Genomic DNA, 21,029 nt, shown 5'->3' with positions numbered 1-21,029 from the left:
TTAACTATATTCCCCCCACACCCGCCCCCCAGTACCCTGGTGAGAGACTGCAGCTCCATTTTTCAGTACAACACATGTCTCATGGAGGGACCAATCCTGCAAGCCTTCCAGATGCAGAACTGCCATTGACTTCAATGGGACCTCTGCACAAGATGGTTTTCATGACTCGGCCCCCATTTCAATACAATTCCATCTGCAACACAGTTTATCTGGACAATTCCTTCTGTCGAAGGTCATATAGTATATTTAACAAAAAAAATTGTTCTCCCCTCTGATACTACCATCGTTCTAGATGAGCAAAACTGAAAGATTTCTTAAATCTGATTTGCTTTCCACCAATCATGTACTTCTCATGCTAGACGGGCATTTTGTGTAACATGGACCATGAAGAGGAATTTTGAGTCAGTCACTTTCACAATCTCAGGCACTAGGAGAAAGCTGAATTTAAACTATATATATATATATATATATATATATATATTTGTTATCCAATTCCCCCATACTTTCTTTTAAACAAATGCTAATTCTGACAGCATCCCTTCAAGAACTTCATATCAGAATTCACATAGCAAAGAGAGCTTTTCTTCTGTTCTCTTCCTCATTAAAATCCACGGCCTAGTCCCACTAATTAAAATGGAAGGAACCTCTAGAATTTAACAGCTCCCAGTTCTTTAGAGCTACCTGAATTTCAGCACTGAAGAGCTCCATCCCACATTCCCATGGAAACAAAGTGACAGCCATATTTGCCTAGTCCCCTGTGTAACCGAATAATTTCCACTCTTGAAAATCATATTGTGCAACACCAAACAACAAGATAAGCTCAGCAACAACACTGCCATAGCTCCAAAATGGTGGTAATTGAAGACCCTGCAACAATTCTGAGAAATGAACATCTCACACAAATACTAATAAACAGGAAAGACTTCTATTTAAGTTTCACTAGCTGAACCTGTTCATAATTACACGGCTATTCTAAAGTGTGACAAACGGCTTTTTGAGAAGAGAGAGGCCATTGAGTATTAGAAAAGACAGTTCACCATTCTTATCTTCACCCCATTTTTACTGAAAGCATTGCTCAGCTCTATCTCGGAGGTGATGTGAGATCTTACACATAAAATCCTACAGACTCCAATTAAAGATTTAATATTTAGGACACACAATAGACTGAATAGATGCAAAGATACTGTTTCTAAAGTGCAGCATACCTATCACTATTTGAGAGCAATCTCTCTTGAAACAGGCTCAGGTCATGGCAATACAGCACAGTGGAGTGGTTGAAGAAACAGCTCAAAAACTTCAGCAGGTATTAGTCATGTTCCCTCAGAATCACTTTCAAGTGATCCATAAATCTTAAATATAATTACATTTGACAGAATATAAGCTGTTGGCAGTTAGCCTGTTTATAATAAAAGCTTGGTTTAGGTAAATGGACTGTACTTCAGTCTTTTAAATAACAAACACAAACCTACAACAGTCCTGTTATGAGGTAGAAAATTCTTTCACTGTAAATCTTTTTACTGAGGACCGGGGGAATTACTTTGCAGCTTGTTTCTCACTAACCACTTGGAACCATGTGAAAACCACTACACGTATCCAGGAACAAGCCTAACTGGAATTCTTATACATTAGAATTAGAGATTATATTAAGATCATCACAACAGTATGGTGTTGCCCAAATATAAAGATTAGCTCAGCAGGGCAAAAACTTCATCTTTCCACAATCACAACGCTTGCCTACACGGCACTCCAGCTTTTTTAGGTTACTTGTGAGCTAATGGACATTTGTACTAGGACTGGTTAACTCCTTCACTGGTTAACTCCTGCTCTTTAGGGGTTTATATACCAGTTGCAAAAATTTGCTCTGGACTGAAATTTGGCCTGAAGAACATCTCAGTCTCCAGATTTATTTTTTCAAATACTATAGCATGGCTCCCTTTTTGGGAGGGCTGAGGAGACAGAGAATAGACATTACCTTTCTCCACCTTTTCCCCCCCCCTCCAACTCTCAGTATTCAATACAACCCTAGTCAGGAAATATTCTTCTACATATTGTGTTGTAGCAAATGGTGATGGGAAACCACAGCAAACTGTTTACATCATTTTGCAGCTTCCAGTCCTTCTGAGGCATCAGTCTCCCTACCAGCGCCACTCGCCCTGCTCTCTAGAATTTTCACAAATAAATCACCAGCATAACCGCAAATTTCCCCCAGTTCCGACAGTTTAACCAGCCCAAGAATTCTTTTTCTAAGTGAAACACAGCTACACTGTTTAACAGGAAATGCTCTAGGCCACTGGGCCATGACACGAACCTATTACCAAACTCAGAACATGATTTGATAATACTCCAGTTTTACATAAGACTATATAAATAAAATGCACTTAACTGGGATGTTTAAACTAAAAAGAGACATAAAAATAGATATAATGCTGAATCTCCATGCCCCTCTCACCCTACTGCATCCCCAGTAGGAAGTTGTAGCTCATGGGACACACAATCACCCTATATCCCAAATAAGAGAATCTCAGCTGCCTCTGATAACCAAGCACAAAAGGACGGGAATTCAGAGTGTGTCATCTCCTCTGGTTTAAGCAGGCACGTCCCTTCCCCATCCTATGTGTTAGCATAGGAGTTTTGTGTCTGCATTTTCTTCACTGCCTAAGACATGCCCATAGGCTAGTACGTCTCCACTGCTCCATCATTAAGGCAAGGATGATAACGCATAGCACAAAATTGTGTTGTGAGGTTCTGAGAGTCTTGGATGACAGGCAGCATCAAATGCAAATGATCACTGCCATTATTCTAATCTAAAACTCTACTTCCCTCGCCCCTCTTCTCTCCCACAAAAAAAGCCAACAGAAAACACTGATGTCCATGAAAGTTGTATGCATGTGTCAAGAGCAGTATATGACCTTAAAATAGATATTAAAAAGGAAACATGAATCCATTATAGTACCTTCCTAAATAAAACAGCTAAGTTGTTTTCAATTTCCTTTTTAAAAATACCCCGCAGCACTACTTTACAATATGAATTAATGGAAAATGTACTAAGATTTCACTTAAAAATAGTGAAGGAAGCCCTTTTGGAATTAAATTGGTATTTTTTTTTTTAAAAAGCACCTTAAGCTGTTACGGGATATTTGCTTTTGGTTCCTAGAACTTAAAAAACAAGGCTGGAGTTTTGGGGTTTGTATGTTTTCTTTTAATTAAGCAACTAAAGTTTTTTTAGGGGCTAAGATTCTCTAATTCTGGGTGGAACTTGGCATAATTTTAGTGATCAAGTTATAAAGTCCTTAAAACTAGAATAGACCTGTGACTTTGGCAGCGCTAGTAGGTGCCACCATACTGTGTAAATTGTAGAGTAAAAACCCTTCTGGCAGAAACATTTTAATGAAGGTTCTGTTCCATAGTCTCCAAGCAGTGGAATGCATATCTTGGAATGTAACAGCACAGCTTTCTTACTTGTTTTAGATTTCATTTCTGAAGAAGAGTTAAGTAACACACTCCGACTGGTTTTGGCATCTTCACTTGGTCTCACTATTAAAGCTTTCTCCCTCCTTGATGCCCAGCCCTCTGTGCACCACCCCAACAGCAAAGTAAGGGAACAGGAGAAAAGGAAGAATCAGTCCTCACCTTACCTGAGAAGTAGCTGACAGAGGGACTGAGGGGACTGCTACGGTTAGGCTGCTGCGTTCAAGTCCAGTTCCAGACTCCAGCAGCAAAGAAAAGAGGGGACTGATCTGTAATCCTCACCTTCGCGCCCTCTTCCCTATTGCCATTTAGACTATGTCTACACTAGAAAAACTGCTCATTTCTGAGACTGCGTGTCAACCATGGATGCAGCCAAACTGGTGCCAGGCACAGTTTAGCAGGAAACATGGAGAAGAGCAAGCCACAGTCAATCCATTGTTAACAACTTGGGTCCAAGCACGGTTACTGAAGCAGTCCTGAACACAGGATGACTTTGTCTACACTTTCAGCAGCAGTTCCGCTGTTCCCATTGCTGAAATCCATTGTCAGCAAGAGAGTCTTTCAAGCACAGACAGAACCATCGAGACCTTTCTACAGACAACAGCAAGCAAACGTGAAGGAAGGAAGGAATCCACACCCTAGCAAGGAGGGACGCCAATGCGTTCTTTCTGTCCTTTTTAGGAAGCAGCTGATCTGCTCCATTCGCATTCTCTGGCAGCACACTGCCTGCAAAAAGCCTTCCGGGGGAGTGGGCATGGGGCATGAGCACATCAGAAATTATGACTCAGCATCTTGAACTGAGGGTTCAGCCACAGTCTGGTTTGTCTCGCATGGAGGGTGCCAGTACTTTGATCTGTGTTAACTGAAGGAAGGAAAGCGAGGGCTCCAGAGGAAACCTTATACCTTTGCAGCAGAAGGAGCAGTACCATCGCTCTGTTTAAAATTTAGCCCCCTTTTTAGTAATGCTCTCCTAAGAGCTGGTACCGTACATTTACCATGTGTTTTTTAGCAGTAGCCACGCCTTTACCAAACAGGTCACAAGGGAAAGGAATTCCATTTAACAGCCACCAGAGCTTCACAACTACATATTTACTTTGTTCAACCAGCGCACTACATTTGGCCACAAACCTCCAGAGGGCAAAAGGATCTGCTGGGGCAGCCCTACTGTGTGGATTTGGAGGTGTCAACTACCCATGCTTTGGGGACTCTCCAAAAAGGATTGCTACAACATGGTACACACACGACTATACTGGAAGGACTGGCACCTCATCTAGTGCAGAAGGGAACTGCGTGCTCACTTACAGGCCATTCCTTCTCCCTTTCCCCTAAGATCCCCTAAGTTTACATGGGTGGCATGTGATAATGACCATCTCTAATCATAATGAGTAAGAAAAGGGAGAACTAAACAAGTGACAGGAAAAAATATTTTACTATTAAATCAACCATGGTTACAGAGATAACGTCTAACCTTAGCTTTAGCATCCTAGTAGTATCCAGTTACTATGCGTTCATCCATATCTGCCCTTGTGAAGAGCCCAAGTCAAAGATCTTCTACCATAATAAATATAAACATCAGCTAACAAACAAGATGAAATAAAACTAAAACAAATTACTGTTCCTCTGCATTTTCTCCAAGTCTAAAAATTGGTAGCGTGTATGACAGGTCCACCTCATTTTTCTTAATGATGTTTTTATTATTCTTTCACTCAATTAAAGCAGAAATGGATATTGCATCTTCTGACTGTATAATTGTTATTGTAATCTGTTTTCGATCACTGCTTGGGAAATGGGTCCAAAACAACATAAACTATCCACAGCCTCAGAATACAAGTCATTTTCTTTTACTACAATACTTAGAGACATCTATCATGTAGCTCTGCTCGCATGTTTGTATTATGGCAACAAAGTTATTTGTGAGTTAGGAAAAGACATTACAAAAAAAAAAAATCACCTTTTACTCCAAAGTAAAGTATAACACACGATTTATAACTTCATTCCTTAGTAGCCATTCACAATATTAAGCCTGAAAACTGTGCACATTTAATTTTTAATATATAAAGAGAGGAAATTTATATAAACTAAAAATATAGCACAAAATAGGAATTTATATTATTTTGGCTATATGGTCTAGTTATGATTTGGAAAATAACTTGCTTCATTTCCAATATATGCCTATCAGTGATATTTATGACAAAAGAACTCTCCATGAGTTTATATTAGTAGGATACATGGTATTTTATGTAAGTTTGCCCACTTATTTGAAGCTTCAGTCCAAATGAGCAGTAAGTGAAATGAATAAATTGTGGGTAATATTCAGGGATAGATGAAGTAGTACATTTGCTTTCACATAAGATGCTAATATAATAAGTAAAGCATCTTGAAAAAGAGTAACCTTGTGGCTAATGCAAGATGAAAAGCAAGGTTTTTGTATGAAGAATTTCCACAAACAGTCCTTGCCCGATCTAGTTCTTTTGAAAACACTTGCACATCTTAAAAATAAAAAATAAGAAAGAAAACAAACATACACATAGGCAAAGGAGGACACTGGACGGGGAGTGGTTTATATTTCACTTTGAAAATGCAATCAATTTCACAGGAAAAATTAGCTGGATGGTAGGGTTGGGTTGGTTTAAGGCTTCCACTTAACCTTCTTACCTTTGCTGGCATTACTGCAGACAAATTTATTACATTATTCTGACTACTTAATATGACATGTCCTGTAACCTACCCGCTGAAATAAGAAGTGTTGGTTTGACCTCAGGGACAGCAGCATGACTAACAAGGCACAAACTGGAATCCATGTAAACAAGACATGTACTTAACTCCTATCCACAACTACCTGTCCCTCTTTTTCATTCTCTCTCTTTCCCTCACAGAATTTCATACAGCTGATACACATTATAGTGCTACTTTTTTTCTTAACAAAATTAAGCATAGCAGCTACTAACAATTTAGCATTTGACACAAGGTTTAAAATCTCTACTGCAGACACGCACTCTCCCCTCCGGCATGCAAATGAAAATAATAGAACTCTCTGGCTCACACTGCACTACCTTTACATTTACAATCATTTGACACTGCTGTAAGTCACCCTTGCAGCTTTGTGTCAGGCAGAAAAATTCATGAGTGCATAAGTCCTGATCTATTAGCAACAATGATTTTCACATTTACTCTAAATGTAGACTTTAAAAAAAAAAAACAGAAGAATCTTACAAACTTATTGTAAGTTCTTATCGCATTAGCGGTCTCTAAAATACCATGCTCGCTAACAGTTACAACTTTTCATAACTTTTGGGGGGGGAAAGATGGGAATAATGTTATTTTCGGCCAGGTTTAAAATAAGCATATTTATCAACTATTTCAATCTTTAAGGGAAGGTATCTGAACCTTTTCAGATGGTATTATAGTGACAAGCCATTATTAAAACTATCATTCTCTAATCTGAGAGAGGCACAATTCTAAATACCTAATTCAATATTTTCCCTCAGTACAAAGACTAAAGAACAATTACCCACAAAGTGTTTGCTTCAAATAATTAGCTTTTATGAGAAGTTACTGTAGCCATAGCCACTTTTAAAGTAGATTTTGTAAGAACTCAATTTCAAATCTGCAACAATGCCAACATGGTTGCCATTTAACGCAAAGAAGGGTTGTTGGGTTTTTTTAATATAATGTATAAATGCAGTAAAAACTTTGTGAATGAACTGAAGAACCTAACAAAGGCAGGCTAATGACAGCATTTTTAATTGTGATGAAAGCGTAGTTTCTGCACTTTGTACCACTAACAAATTTAAATTAGTTTTTAGGTAACACAGAAAAATATATATGTTTTAACTGACTAGCATTCAGCAACACACACCAAGCTAAAATACGGCGGGGGGGAGGGGGGCGTAGGAAAGATTAAATTTTTATTGGTTGATAAACATCAATTTCACAATATACACACAAACCAATTAAAAATATTTCCTTCTATAACAGGAAAAATTTACAGATAGGCAAAGTAAGAAAAATGCTGCTTGAGAACTTATTAGAGTGTGATTTAAGGATATTTACTTTATATATTTTGAAATATGTAGCTGACAGTTTGTGGTTTTAACAATATTAAAGATTTAACTTTTTGAATATCAGCATTAATTGTCATTAAATAATAACTGTCTGCCCCTCCAGAATTGCATCCAACTGTGAAATTTTAAATTAATAAAAATTGTGGAGTGAGGGTATGCAGAAAACCCATGATTTTGAGCAACTATGAAAACAGAAATAGATTAAAAAATGCTTTAAAAATTATCTGTCACAATTATTTAAAAAAATTGAATTCTCCCAAGCCTAAATAAAGGAGGGAACATTTTTAGCATGGCTAGGGATTATAAAATATTTCTCTCTGAAGCCATCAAATCCTCAACTGGCTTTTGTCTGTTGCGGCTTTAGTTCGTAACTCAGTTTCACTTATAGAACAATGTGAAAATGCATCAGTTGCAGTATAGCTGATAAACGATGAACCAAGCTTTGGTTCCTACTCTCTCTCTCAAAAACTATGCATTTTTAATACATTCTGCTAGGTTCAAAATGTCTATTTTGTGTTGCCAAAGGAGAACACTCATTTGATAGCTACATATAAAGAGCCTAAATCAGACACTGCTTGAGCTAAGTGCTGAGCAACTTCTGTGTTGTGCAAAGCACCCGCAATTCACATCAATTCAAGACCAGTTGATAATACTTAATGCCTTGCAGGATTGGGCCTTTAATCTTGAAATACATTAAGTATTACCAACAGGCAGGAAAAAATCCTGTAAAATGTGAGTTAGCCAAAATAAATTATCCAATTTAAGCTCATTATGCATAGAAAGATAGTAAATGAAGAGCAAACTTGACCTATTATAACTTTTGCAATAGAGATAAAGCTTTCCTTGTTTCAACTACTTTCAGTTATTTCAAAAAGACTTTCTACTTTAAAAAGACCATAGTGAGTTCAAAACAATCAATTTGTCAATTCTAACACTTTACACTACACATCACCAAAAGATTCTTAAATGGCCTGATAACTGTTCATTCACAAAAGTTAAGATTTCTCTTATTTAGGACACACAACAATTTTGTGAACGTGAACTACACGCTGCAGCAAATGGTCTCAATTTTATAACAGCATAGATGTCAATTTACATTGCCATTCACTGTGTCATTTTCAGTGACAAAGTATGTTACATGTGCCAGCTTCCTCTTTCCAGAAGGTCCAAAACATCACTGTGCCCCTTCTTGCTCATGCAGAAGGCATTAAAAAGTAGTGGTTTTGCACTTTTGTAACGTCATAAAAAAGTATTCAAACTATAATGTCAGTTGAAAATAAAGGGTTGTGTATTAAGGTATTGTATAATATGTGAGAGTGTGGAATACAGATTAGAAATATGAAGTGTGACATTTACTGATCACAGAAAGCTTATGACTACTTTATTACAAACAATTACATGAAAAACTAGTTTTCATCTACTATTAAATCTTGCTAAAATATTTCAGATAGCAAAATAATTTCATTAGGAATAGGAAAACAATCATTTAGCTTCACCTTTAGGAGTTTAATCCATAACAGTAAAGTTTAATATTGTTTTCCTTCTTCAGATGATGTCTAAGCTCTTTGTTTAAATTTGGTTGTGAAAATGTAGCTATTTAATTTTCTGCAGCGAAAGTTCCCCGCTGTTCTATACTACAGCTATTTTGGCATGGACCTACCACCCTTCCATTGCATCAAACCAATTCTATTCTACGGGTCGCTGTCTGTTAGAATCACACTGACAGCACTTCTCCCAAAGAAATGTCCTGTAAATAATTGACAATAAATCTGTTCTGTCCTATAAGTACAGCAAAAGCACTGTTGACAGAAAGAAGAATTAACATTTAATTCCTCAAAGATGTTGGTCCCTTTTCTTTTCTTTGGTTCATGAAGAAGATAATGGCATCTAGCAATTTCCTGTGAGGAGGGGAAAAAAAGATGCTTATAGCTACTGCTGAACAGTTGTGGGCGGGGGGGGGGGGGGGAGTTGCACGGGGGGGGGGGGGGGGAATCTTATTACAGCTAATCTTCAAGTCTCAAATACATAATGGTCAGTGGCTTTCTCTACATGGAACTTAGAGTTCCAAAATTACACGAACCATCAAATTTTGCCTAGGTCACCGAATGGGTGGATACCCTATGTTCTGTTTAATGCATATGTTCAATTGCATATATATTTTAACCAACTGTATCTTCAGCTTAATGACAGACCACGTATTGAAAACACAGAGAAGGGCTATTTTTCTACCTCAGCAAAAATACAGATGATACACTAGATGACCCCAGAAGAGTGACTGTTACATTTATCCTCTTAAAGAGATCAGCTATGATCAGGAAAGAAAAATAATCTTTTTCAACACAAAAAGCAGCTCATTTCTAACAATTAATCAGTCTACATCTGCATTACAAGGAGATACCAGTGTCCCCTTTTCCTTATTTAAATTAGATAAGGGGTTTTTTTTCCTAGTGATATACTATTAATGCATAAAACTAAGAATCTGCCTTCTATTTTAATTGATACTGAATTAAAGCAAAAGAAAAATGTAGGGTTTTCCAACTATATTGCATACATGGTGTAAGATAGACTACAGTGCATTGCCAACTCCCCAGCTAATAAGGCTTTGCGGCTTTCATAACTTCAATCCTAGACATGCTCAGCCCTTCCAAATAGCAAAAATACCTTTTTCAGACAGTATTAAAATATTCTTCACCTAGATTTGAACAATGTCTAAAACCTATTACTTTACTTTACCTGATCTATTTATAAGGAACGTTCTCTATGCAGACAATTAAAACATGTTAACAGTTATTGTAGGTAAAATTCAGCTCTAAATGATAGCCTAACAATTTAGAATATATCAAATGTGATCAATCTGCATGCATGAGTCTATATAATAATGGATTCCCCCCCATCTCCTGTAACAGAGTATATTCTTGAAACAGATATAGGATAGCAAAAATGAACTGGTTTTCTTTTGTAAAACTAGCTGTAAGACACTGATTTTGATAGACAGTACTTTTACCACACTTGATTGGCATTTCTCTCTGTTGAAAGAGATATTAAAACAGATTTCTGAAATGTACCTAGGAAGATCAAAATATGTTTAAGCTTTAATGTTAAAAAGCTGAGAACAATCAGTAGTATAAAATTATCAGGAACACCCATAGAAGAATGCCCTGCATCAAGAAGATTTTTGATACTTGTAGCTTCCTATAAGCATTTAAACCATATGGTAGATTTAAGCACTGCTCATGTAATTTAGTTACAATTGCTTGAAAGTTCTCTTTCAGACAGATATTATAAAATTAAATTGCATGTTTTAACAGTTAAAAGAAGAAATAAATAATTGCTATTAAACTGGTCTCAAACTCATTTAAGAAGCAAATATTACACAATTGCTTCCTGCCTAAAAGTTGATTGTGATATTTGGGTTCTACATTTAATTCTTCTATACCGAAGCATTAAACAGCACATTTACAATATTAATATTTTAAGTTACACTCGGACTCTGAACTCATTGTCTGTCTTCTTAGAAATAAGATACACAGATACAAATATAGCTCCATTTACAGACAGGTTTGCAACCTTAATCAACAATTTTGCAAATCTGAATTTCCTAGCTATTAATCATTCTTTTTTCAAATCCTTATGGAGTGAATTACTAACTGAGAGGGGACGCCAATTCTAGTAAGTGAATGTTACCCAACAGGAATATAAAGCTGTCAACACCATAGTTCTCCTGCACACTCTAAATTCTCTCCCAGACTTCGTATGTTTTTTAAAGATATATTAGCCTTTTTTCCCAGGGACCCTCTATAAAACCTGCCAGTCACAAACATCTGAGCACTTGTGTTTTATTACATACATGCTTTAAAACAGACTGGTTAGATAACTGGTGAAACATTCTGGAAAGTGTTGGACTAGCCAGAGCAAAACAAAACTGGACTCTTAACACCTTCAGCTGAAGCGAACACCATTGTAAACAGTACAGAAACTTTAAAATCCCCTATTAAAAACAGCCTTGTTTATCTTTTTGTGACCTACACGAGTTTACTACAGCTGCCATAATGGCCCTTTGAATTATGTACATTCAGCTACAAAAGAAGTCAGAAGGCAAAATTTCTCTCTAGCAGAGCTGATATACTGTTTGCTGCACTTTATGTAAAATACTCTCACTGAATTTTTCAGTGAGAAAAGTAGAACATCCGTGCACTTAATATTTCTCTCTTTCTCTGGGAAGTCACTGTAAAAAAAAATGTATTAAACACTAAAAGTTATAAAACTTGTTACCACAGGTCATCAGTCCCGTAATAGCTTTAGATCATTTAAATTAAATTTCTCCATTTTTAATGAAAATGTACAGGAATATTTATTCTTGGGATTTAACTAAGTGGGCATAATAGGGTAAAAAAATTCAGCATTTACCTACATAGAACAAATGAAGGGAAAATAAGAGAATCAAAAAGTGATTTGTTAGCATCTTATTGCTCTGGGGTTCAAAGCTTAAAACACGTTCTCCGGAACTGAAAAAGATTGCAATAACATTGTCTCTAAATAGAAAAACATTGAAAATATTTTGCTTTTTGAAAAATTATAAGTTTTTTCTAAAATGTTTTAAACTTACAAAATAAAAATCAAACTAAGCACACATCAACTAAAGTCTTGGAAGTCATTTCACTATGCAACATTTCAATATAGTTTGCTTTTACTGAAGAGTCTTCATCTATGACTAGCACTGGAAAAGGGGTTTATTAATTTATTTTTATAGACACCAAGTTTTGTACATGAAAAAATACTATTTTCTAAAACTCTAATATATTAAAAAAAAAGTACTCTTCAAATGCCAACATTTGAGTGTCACAATTAAAGTGACAAAATTATTACCATTTCAGTGTATATTTGGAGCGATATGAACTTCTGAAACCGACAGACTCAGTTATTTGCATTCAAAATACACAAAGTCAAAATAATGTGTTCATAAACATCAAATCTTAAAAAGAAAATGGGAAACTCTCTCTGAAAAACAGATACGCTAGTTTATCCTGAAAGCTTTTCTAAAAAATAAAAATCAATCTTACACAATGCCATTATCTTACAAAAAAAATCCCCCTTAACTACTTTAGCATTGAATATTATAGATCCTAGATCAGTATTCAGACAAAAATAATTTTATTCTTGCTTTCAATATGAAGAACTAATGAATAAACTGTATTATGGTACTCAAACTATGAGACACTCAGGCAAGCGGTCTAAAGAACACAAGGGGGGGAAAAAAATCACCATGATTCCCCTACATTTTAAACACTCTAGTCTACATTAAGCTTATAACAAACCAGACAGCAGTGAATGAAAATGTAACCTCTTAAAAGTTTGTCTTCAGAAAGGAAAGTCTTCATGTTAAACTGAATGAAATGCTCCGCACTTCAACAGGCCAGAGTCAATCTGAACCACCAATATAATCACAGAACCCTGTAAACTTCCTTTGGCAAAGCACAGTTGCAATTAGAAAGAAACATATATATTCCAAAATGTTTGAAGTCATCCTTTTTTTTAAGTGCATTTTAATAGATGTCCAAAACTTTAGTTCCAAGTTCTAATCCTTTCTTTAAAATGAAGCCACAGTCCTTCAGTCTTCTAAAAGGCACCTATGGCTATCATACTTACTTTCTAGCATTTTCAGACAAAACTAGTTAGTTGGATCCCACTGCTAGCCAATGAATTATTTTCCTATTAATTTCTAATTGGTATAATACAACAAGCCTTTAACTGTAAAATTATTTCTCCCTTTGCATACTTTAAAAGAACAAAAATAAGAAGAGGTTCAATAAATGGAGATGATTCATCAAAAGCACAAGAAACTGTTGAACTTCTACACCCTTCATTAAGTAAATATACAGATCACTATGATTCAAAAAATACAAGCTGCAGCCTGTCAACAAACTTCAGCAATTAGAAAGTCTACTGAGAAAAGATGTTTAAATCAACCATATAAATGACAAAACTGTTAAATTAAGTACACAGTCATGTGATGACAATATTAAAGTATCTTTTCCAAATGTCCTTAATACAGACCCTTTCTATTATGAACAGATTAGATTTTTGTATCCATCATGGGCTAGATTTAAAAAACAAAAAAACCCCACAAACATACATTAAAGCATTAAATAATTACATTTCTTACTAAATATAAAGATGCCCACAGCCTGCTCTGAAATATTTCTCTTACTACCTGATCTGCTACAAAAGTTTAAAGATATTTTTCTAAATGTAATGTTACATTACATCAAATCTTGTCAACAGCGAAATTAAGAGGAAAAAGCAGGACATTTAAGAGGTCATCGGAGAGTTTAGCTTGAGTAAGTAGTTGCTTGAAAAAAAAGCAGCCACTTGTGTCACTGAAACATGCTATAAACACAAAATTGAATAGCAACTAGGGAGCAGGGCAACTATGAAACTGAAAGCTCTACAGAGAGTAACTGTGCCAAAGGTACAAAATTAATCTGTAATAATTATGTTAAACAAACTGATCCTAACCATGTGTTTATGTCTTGCTATGTCCTCTGCATAACAGGTTAATTATATAATCATTCATATAAGTTCCATAAAGTATATACACTCTACAAGTAACATGTGTTGTAATTCAATAGAGCAGGGGGGTTTTTTCCCCCCATTTAAGAGAATTCATTCATAAAACCGTTAGGGTATTATTATTATTATTTATAAATGTCCTGATATATTTTAAGTCACTAGTAAGATCATGTTTACTATAGTTAAGTGTTCTCCAATGCTCTCTTTTGCTAATAATTATCTACTGATGCATCAGTAAAACTCTATTTTCCCCTCTAAAAACAAGGCCATCGTGCAATACACATTGTAATGTGATCTTTCACGGTCAGTTTATAATTATGTGCATTCAACAAACGAATTCCTATTCAGAAAGCTTGGCGTACTTGGTCCCAATCCTGTTCCCATTTTTCCTCAGTAGGGGTAGGCTCAGGCCTTTTGTGAGTTGGCGCAGATATAATGATGGATTAACTGTGGTGCTACAAAGGCCTTTTAATAAATATTCGGTGGAAAGAGTCGATATGAAATGAAGCCCTTACATGCACCCTTTTAGCACTGGGATAGAGTTTAACAGCTAAGAGCTTTCCAGTAAAAGCTAGAACCTGCTAGCTGTGATATAAACCTGCCAACACCTCGCACAGAGTGGCAACATGCCCAACAAAATGCCACCTTCTGGATAACCCACTTTTCTATTTAACAGTAAACGAGGCTGGTAGTTACTAAGAGGGGCAAGTAGGGTATGGACAATTTGCAATCCACTTCCTGTAATCCTACACCCAGACAGAAAGCTTAATCAGCCTGAACCCTGACACTATGCCGTTGTAATTCAGCTGCCAGTCTGTTATGTACACATTAATACCACTGGATGGTTACCTCCCACTGATTTGGTCACAGAGCCATTGGGCCTCCCTCGGGTTCCCATAGGACTGCCATTCTGCTCCAGCCTGGCCACCTTCACTGGGGGAGGACCTTTGACATCAGGGCTGCCACTCCCTCTGTCTGGACTATCCCTTAGACAGGGACTCTCACTTCTCCGCTCCATGCTACTTTGACTTGGAGACAAAGTTCCCACAGGCAGATCACAGTAAAATGAACAAGGACCTAGAGAGAAAGAAACATACACAGTTCAGAGGTTTGAAAAGAGAGCATAACCAGGGAGTTCAAGTGATAGTAATCATCATTGTCGGCTCACTTTATCCAAATTAAGCAAACAAAACCCGGCTTTCAGAACGAAATACATTCTCTCTAGTATGCAAGCGCTAAACTGCTTGAAACCCAGGTATCTGCACCAGAGTTGTTAATGCATTACCCACATTGATTGAAGAACAGGTAACTAACAAGTACTGACACACAACAGCTCACCGGCCTTGATCGCTCATTTGAAATGTGGCACAAACCATATTATTACCGGAGACATTTACACCTTACATTTCTGTCTCCTGGGTCAGTTTAGAAAGTTGGGTACTTTGAAAAAGGCAGGTGTTTTAAGTAACTCCTGCACAGAAGTACCCCGAGTCACACGGGCACAACATAATGTGAAGACCCGATTGTGAATTAATACAGCGATACACGGAGACATCATCTCTCTTCGGAAGATCACTCTAAAAACTAATAGTGCGCAAACACCGCAAGGGTAACAACCGGATCTAAAAATGCTCTGGGCTCGGTGCAAATGTGACCTGGTACGTATGTGAGAAAACGGGCATTCAAGTCGGCACGTTTTTTCAAAATAACATGCGACAGGTATCTTGATTACACGTTTCCGATCAAAGCGCCGTTAACACATCCCGGGTCAAGCCGCGTCTTAGTTCATTGATACTCTGAGCCACACGAAACTCAAGTTCAAATTCCCCCACCCAGCCCAGCTCTCCAGACCTCGCGTTCTAGCGCTAGTGTTTGCAAGGGAGATCGGGTTTGCAGGTTTGACTACACAGCGCAGTACAAACCAAGCCAGAAACGCCCCCCCCCCCCAAGAACTGCGTGCCCCGATCCTGCGAGCCGGGTTTCTGGCAATGGCCCCCCGGACACACCGGAACAAGGGACAGGGCATTGCTGCAGCCAGGGCTGGTTCTCTCACGATTAACACCGCCGCCGTCATTATTTCCTGGACATCGTACATAATAAAACTAGCTGGCTCCTCACGACAAAGGCTGCTGCGAGCGGCTCACCCACGCGGGGCTCGTGGGCGCGCTCCTGCTGTACTTACTGCTTATAGTCTGTCTGTAAGTTGGCTGAGTTGGGCTCTGTCCATGGATCAAAAGTAGAGAATCCAGGGTGGAAAGTTTTCTTGTTTCCTTCTTTCACGTTCGTGTTTTCTTCCTTTCTACTTCCTTCCCCTCTCCCCACCCAGCTGACCCCCCTTTTCCTTCTCCTCGAGTCCGAGCTTCAAGGTCCCGGGTCAGGGGGTCTTCTTGGGCAGAGCTGGCTGTCACGAGTCAGAGCCCCTTCCACAGAGGGCAGCCGGGGGAGTGAACAGGGGTGGGGGGCACGAGAGGAAGCGACTGGCTCCGAGGGGGGAGAGAGAGAGGCCCCACTTACACCTTCGGCGGAGAAAATCAATCGCGGGGGACAGAGGGGGTGGCGAGGGGGAGGGAGGCCGCGTCTAAAGGGCCCGCTATCCCGGGCAGCGGGAGGAGAAGCGGCAGCAGGAGGAGCCGGGAAGCGGGCGATTGTGATCGCGGTGAAGAGGCGGCAGCCCCCGATGTGTCACTTTCAATCGCTCCCTCCTCTGCCAGCAGCAGCAGCAGGAGGAGCAGGAGGGACTCGCCACAGCGAGAGGAGAGAAATGATTATTAGTTGCGTTGAGTCATCAAGGCAAAGTGAGTCCTTTTTGGGGTTGTCCTTGGTTTCAGTGTCTGGATGTGTGTGTGTGTGTGTGTGTGTGCGCGCGGTTTCCCGTCCTCAGATCTTTGCATCCAAAATAACAACCACCTCCCGCCCCTGCCTTCCTCCTCCCCCCACTCCCCCAATAAATAAAAGTCTCTGGATAAGCTCAGGTCAGGTACAGCGCGGAGAGAAGCAGCCCACCTGCCCCCGCCCCCTCCCTCCAAGCTACGGCTGCCGCTGCTCCAGCCAGCCCCGCTGCCTGCAGAGGGGTGGAGAAGCAGGGAGGGAGGGAGACCCGCCTGGCAGGAAATTAAACACCAATAAATAAATAATGAACGTCCCCCCGGAGCGCGCACACGGGCAGGAGAGCCGGGCGCTGCGCCGGAGGGTGGGGAGGCAGGGTTAGGAGGCCAGCCCGGGGGAGGCGGAGCCGGAGCCGGGCGCTCTGCCAGTCTGTCCGCGGCTCCGGGCTGCGAGCCAGGGGCTGGGGGGCGAGCGGGGCCCGGCCAGTGACAGCGGGAGCAGCCTGCCCCCGGCGCGTCGCAGGCTGCGCTGGAAGTTGCGCCCTCCGCCCGCTCCAACCTCACTCCCGGGGCAGCTGGACACGTGCAGCCCGGGGGCAGACAGAGGAGCGACCTCCCCGGCTGCAAGGTGCAGCCGCAGTCCCAACCGACCACCAGCTCCGGGGCAGGGGCCAGCGGGCCGGGCCCCTCCAGCCCATCCCGGCGGCAGCCCCCCGGGTCCCGGGCGTGCAGGGGATGAGGGAGTCGGCCCAGCCCGCTCAGATCTCCCGGCCTCGCCGCTGCCGGGGATGGGGATGTGGGGGGGGCTCTGCCCGCAAACACCGAACCCCGCCGCCAGCTCCCCTGCCCCGCCCGGGAGCAGCTCGGGGCTGCCCCGCAGCAGCCGAGGCGGCGGCAGCACCAGCTCCGCTTTAAGGTGGACCGAAGAAATTCCAGCCCCCTCCAGCGGGGTGTCCCCGCCGCTCGCGGGCCGGGAACCCCATGCCCAGCTCACGCTCCGACAGGCACCAAGCGACTCGCCCGCCCGCTCAACGGCTCCTATTGCGGCCGGCCAAGCCCCCTTAAGGGGGCCTACTTTTACGGTGGCGCCGGAGGGTCAAAAAGGGGGGTAGAAACGCGTTAAAGGGGGACACATTGGAGACCTGAGGATTGTGAGGAGGGAGCTTTCCGGGGATGTCTACGGCTGGGAGTGGGAGAGGAAAGGAGCCCAGCTAACTGCGGGGGCAGCGAGAACAGAACACACACGCTCCCCTGGCACAGACCCTTTGGGGAGAAGAGTTCAGTGACTGCCTGCGGGACAGGGAAGAAGAACCAAGAATAGTAACAGATCCTGGCTCCTGCCAACCCCCCGTCCACTATGGCCAGCCCTGGTGAGGAGAGGGTTGCAGGAAAGAATAAGCAGCAGCTCCTGTTCCCCAATAATATCACCTGGAGCAAAAGAGAGCGCGAGTGCTCAGCTAGCACTAGTAACTCCTTTCCTTCCTCCACCCCGTACACCCTGCACGTGCACAGCACAATCTCGGCGGGCTATGTAGAAAAAGCAGAAGCAGCAAGAACAGCAGCAACTTCCAACCCCGCCACCAATGTTGCAATCCCTTGTGGGGGCGGGAGGGTCACATTATTTGGCGGTAAGAATAAGAACGAGCAGCACTAATAGCTTCACACCCATCCTATTATCTTAACTTGGTAGAAAGAAGCAATAACAGCAACCCCTACCCCCATCCCCACCATATTTGCAATCCCTGCCGATAGTCTACGTATTAACACCATTTGGAAGTAGAGCAGCAGCAATTCAGTTTCTTTGGGGATTTGGGCTGCGTGCGTGGAGCTTGCAGCCTGGTGGTGGTAGCTGAGCTGCTGCTATTGCTTCTCCTCCTTTCCTCCAGACGATGTTAATAGGTTGCAGAGTGGTCGTATCTCTCTAAGGGCTTTGGGCCGTACAAGGAAGTGGGGCTGGGAGCCTGTGAGACGCGGCGGAGCTCTGACCAGGGTAAGAGAGAAACTCGCTTCACTCCAGATCAATCCCACTCTCAATCCCGGTGCAGCAGCAGGATTCCGCCACCCCGGAAAAGGCAGCAGCTGCTCGACTCCCAGAAGGACGGGTTCCTTCCCCATGTAAGGGAGGGGGTGGAACAGCGATCTCCCGCCGCGTGGCTACGAGGCGTCTCGACAGGGTATAATCTCTGCCCCCGGGTCAGGAAGAAATGGAAATTGAAGGGGTGGGGGTGGGGGCGGGGGCGCGGGTCGTAACTCCGGTTGAACTTTGTGGGACCCAGAACTAGAGGCTCCTGCCAGCAAAAGGTAGGGAGGGTGGCGTGGGGCGAGAAGGAGCAACGACCCGCTCGGGCAATTTGTATGAGTTGTTTGAGAAGGACTGAAAGCCAATGCATCTGAAAAATGCACTTTGGAGGAGTTTAATGCAAAGTAGCAAAGTATGTCAGCCAGATTTTGTGTTCGAAAGAAAAGAAAAAGAAAAGAATCCTGGAAGTTTGAAGAGCAAACTTTTTTCCAATACCCTAGTGCAACTTTACAAAATAAAATGCGTAAATGCTGTTGTGGGTTATATATGCAAGGTCGTATTTTCTACCAACTATTGAATAATAAATAATGTTGATTTATTCTTACCTTTGATGTTGAACTACGAATTCCTTCGGATCAATGGCCAGAAAGTTAGAAGAATTGGTGATTTAAGACTTCAGTACTTCTGGAAAAAAATACCAGTGATTTAGCCAGGATCTTCCCTGTCTGATTCGTCACTATGATTATATCTGATGATGTGGATGGACAGAGTCAATCCAAGCTCATTAATGAGCTATTTTATAAACACCACTGTCTGCAGATCTTCATTTACATGTTGTCAATGATCCTTTCGTTAACATCAGAGACGTATGTCAACAGCATGATTACAGGAGTCTAGTAAAGCTCCTATAAAAGAGTACAACTGGCTTGTTAATCGATTAATATTTTATTATTTGTAAATATTTTATCACGTTTTTAGGGAAACTATTGATTCTAAATTATTAAACTACTCAGTGGGGGAGCTGAATAATACATCCAATTAAATATACACGTTGCAATTGCTTTATTTTCAATTAATCCATTGCACCTCTTTTCTTCTCTGGGTTTGGGGTTTTGATGGGGGGGGAGGAGCGGTTGGTGGCTTTTTATGATTTATTTTTTGCATTTGTGCGTTAAATGGAGAGCAAGAGTTGCAAACTTGTTTTCTATATTGCATTACTGAGTGGTAATAATTGTGATATGAAAACAGAGAGGATTATTAAAGACACGCAAAACTGAGCCGACTACTTAAATTCTGGTTAGTAATTTCTGTTTCTGACACTTTATTTTATTCAAACAGATTTATAGGAGATTTTGAGATACATGATGTTTATTTTTCTTTTACAGAATATTTCCCAATAAAGGCCTTTTCTGTTTCAAATTACATATGCTTTTTCCAGTGCAAAATTTTCATGTCTTTATTTCAACTGGGGGGGGAACCGATTACTTTCCAGCGCATTTTAATATACAAAAAGCTGGTTTCTTTTTTTATTAATAACCTCTGCTTTTTCGTCATTTGGAACAAATTGAAATGCCAGGGTTTTCTGTTTGGACCTATTCTGATGAATGCAAAATGGATGGGCTTATTAGCGTGTGACAATCTTCCTTATTTTAGATTTTTTAATCCTCGGGTGGTGTATTGCCAAATAATTTTCTGAATACAAATCTCGGTGGAAAGGTTTGTTTTTAATTAACTATCATGTTTCCAGCCAACACGCGATTTCAAGTTCCAGCGTTGTCCAACCTTCAAAAAGCGCAAAGAACCAAAGGCGGCGGTGGTTTTGCAGATTTTCCGACACAAAGATTGCGCTTCCTTTCGCTGCTGTGCATCTGCTGGGCTCCGTTGCGCGGAGTTTGCGACATTTGAAATGCAGTCTCCGTCTGCGACCAGAGTGGGAAATAGTCTTGCTCTTCACAAATTCGCGGCCCCGCAATCGAATGACAAATTACTCCTAGACAATACGAGTTCCTTCTTTTCCTCTTTCCTCCGGGAGCTGCCTACGTCTCTCGGTATCTAGCGCCTTTCCTCACCTTCCCTATTTTT

The 21,029-nt window shown here is 40.7% G+C and overlaps 1 protein-coding gene across 1 annotated transcript in view; it reads right to left on the bottom strand.

The window, feature by feature from the left end:
* SATB2 (SATB homeobox 2) overlaps positions 1 to 17,007 on the bottom strand; it is a 166,653-nt gene extending 149,646 nt beyond the window's left edge. Inside the window, exons 1-2 of the mRNA XM_032793604.2 lie at positions 16,285 to 17,007; positions 14,952 to 15,179 (exon numbers count right to left, since the gene is read on the bottom strand). Coding sequence (XP_032649495.1) covers positions 14,952 to 15,120 — 169 coding nt within the window. The 5' untranslated portion in view covers positions 15,121 to 15,179; positions 16,285 to 17,007. The remainder of the gene's footprint in view (positions 1 to 14,951; positions 15,180 to 16,284) is intronic.
* Between the last annotated feature and the right edge of the window lie 4,022 nt (positions 17,008 to 21,029).

The sequence above is a fragment of the Chelonoidis abingdonii genome, chromosome 10, assembly GCF_003597395.2.
Source record: "Chelonoidis abingdonii isolate Lonesome George chromosome 10, CheloAbing_2.0, whole genome shotgun sequence".
NCBI classification, from domain to species: Eukaryota; Metazoa; Chordata; order Testudines; family Testudinidae; genus Chelonoidis; species Chelonoidis abingdonii.
Note: the sequence above shows the minus strand (reverse complement) of the source record. Positions and strands in the feature narration are given on the sequence as shown.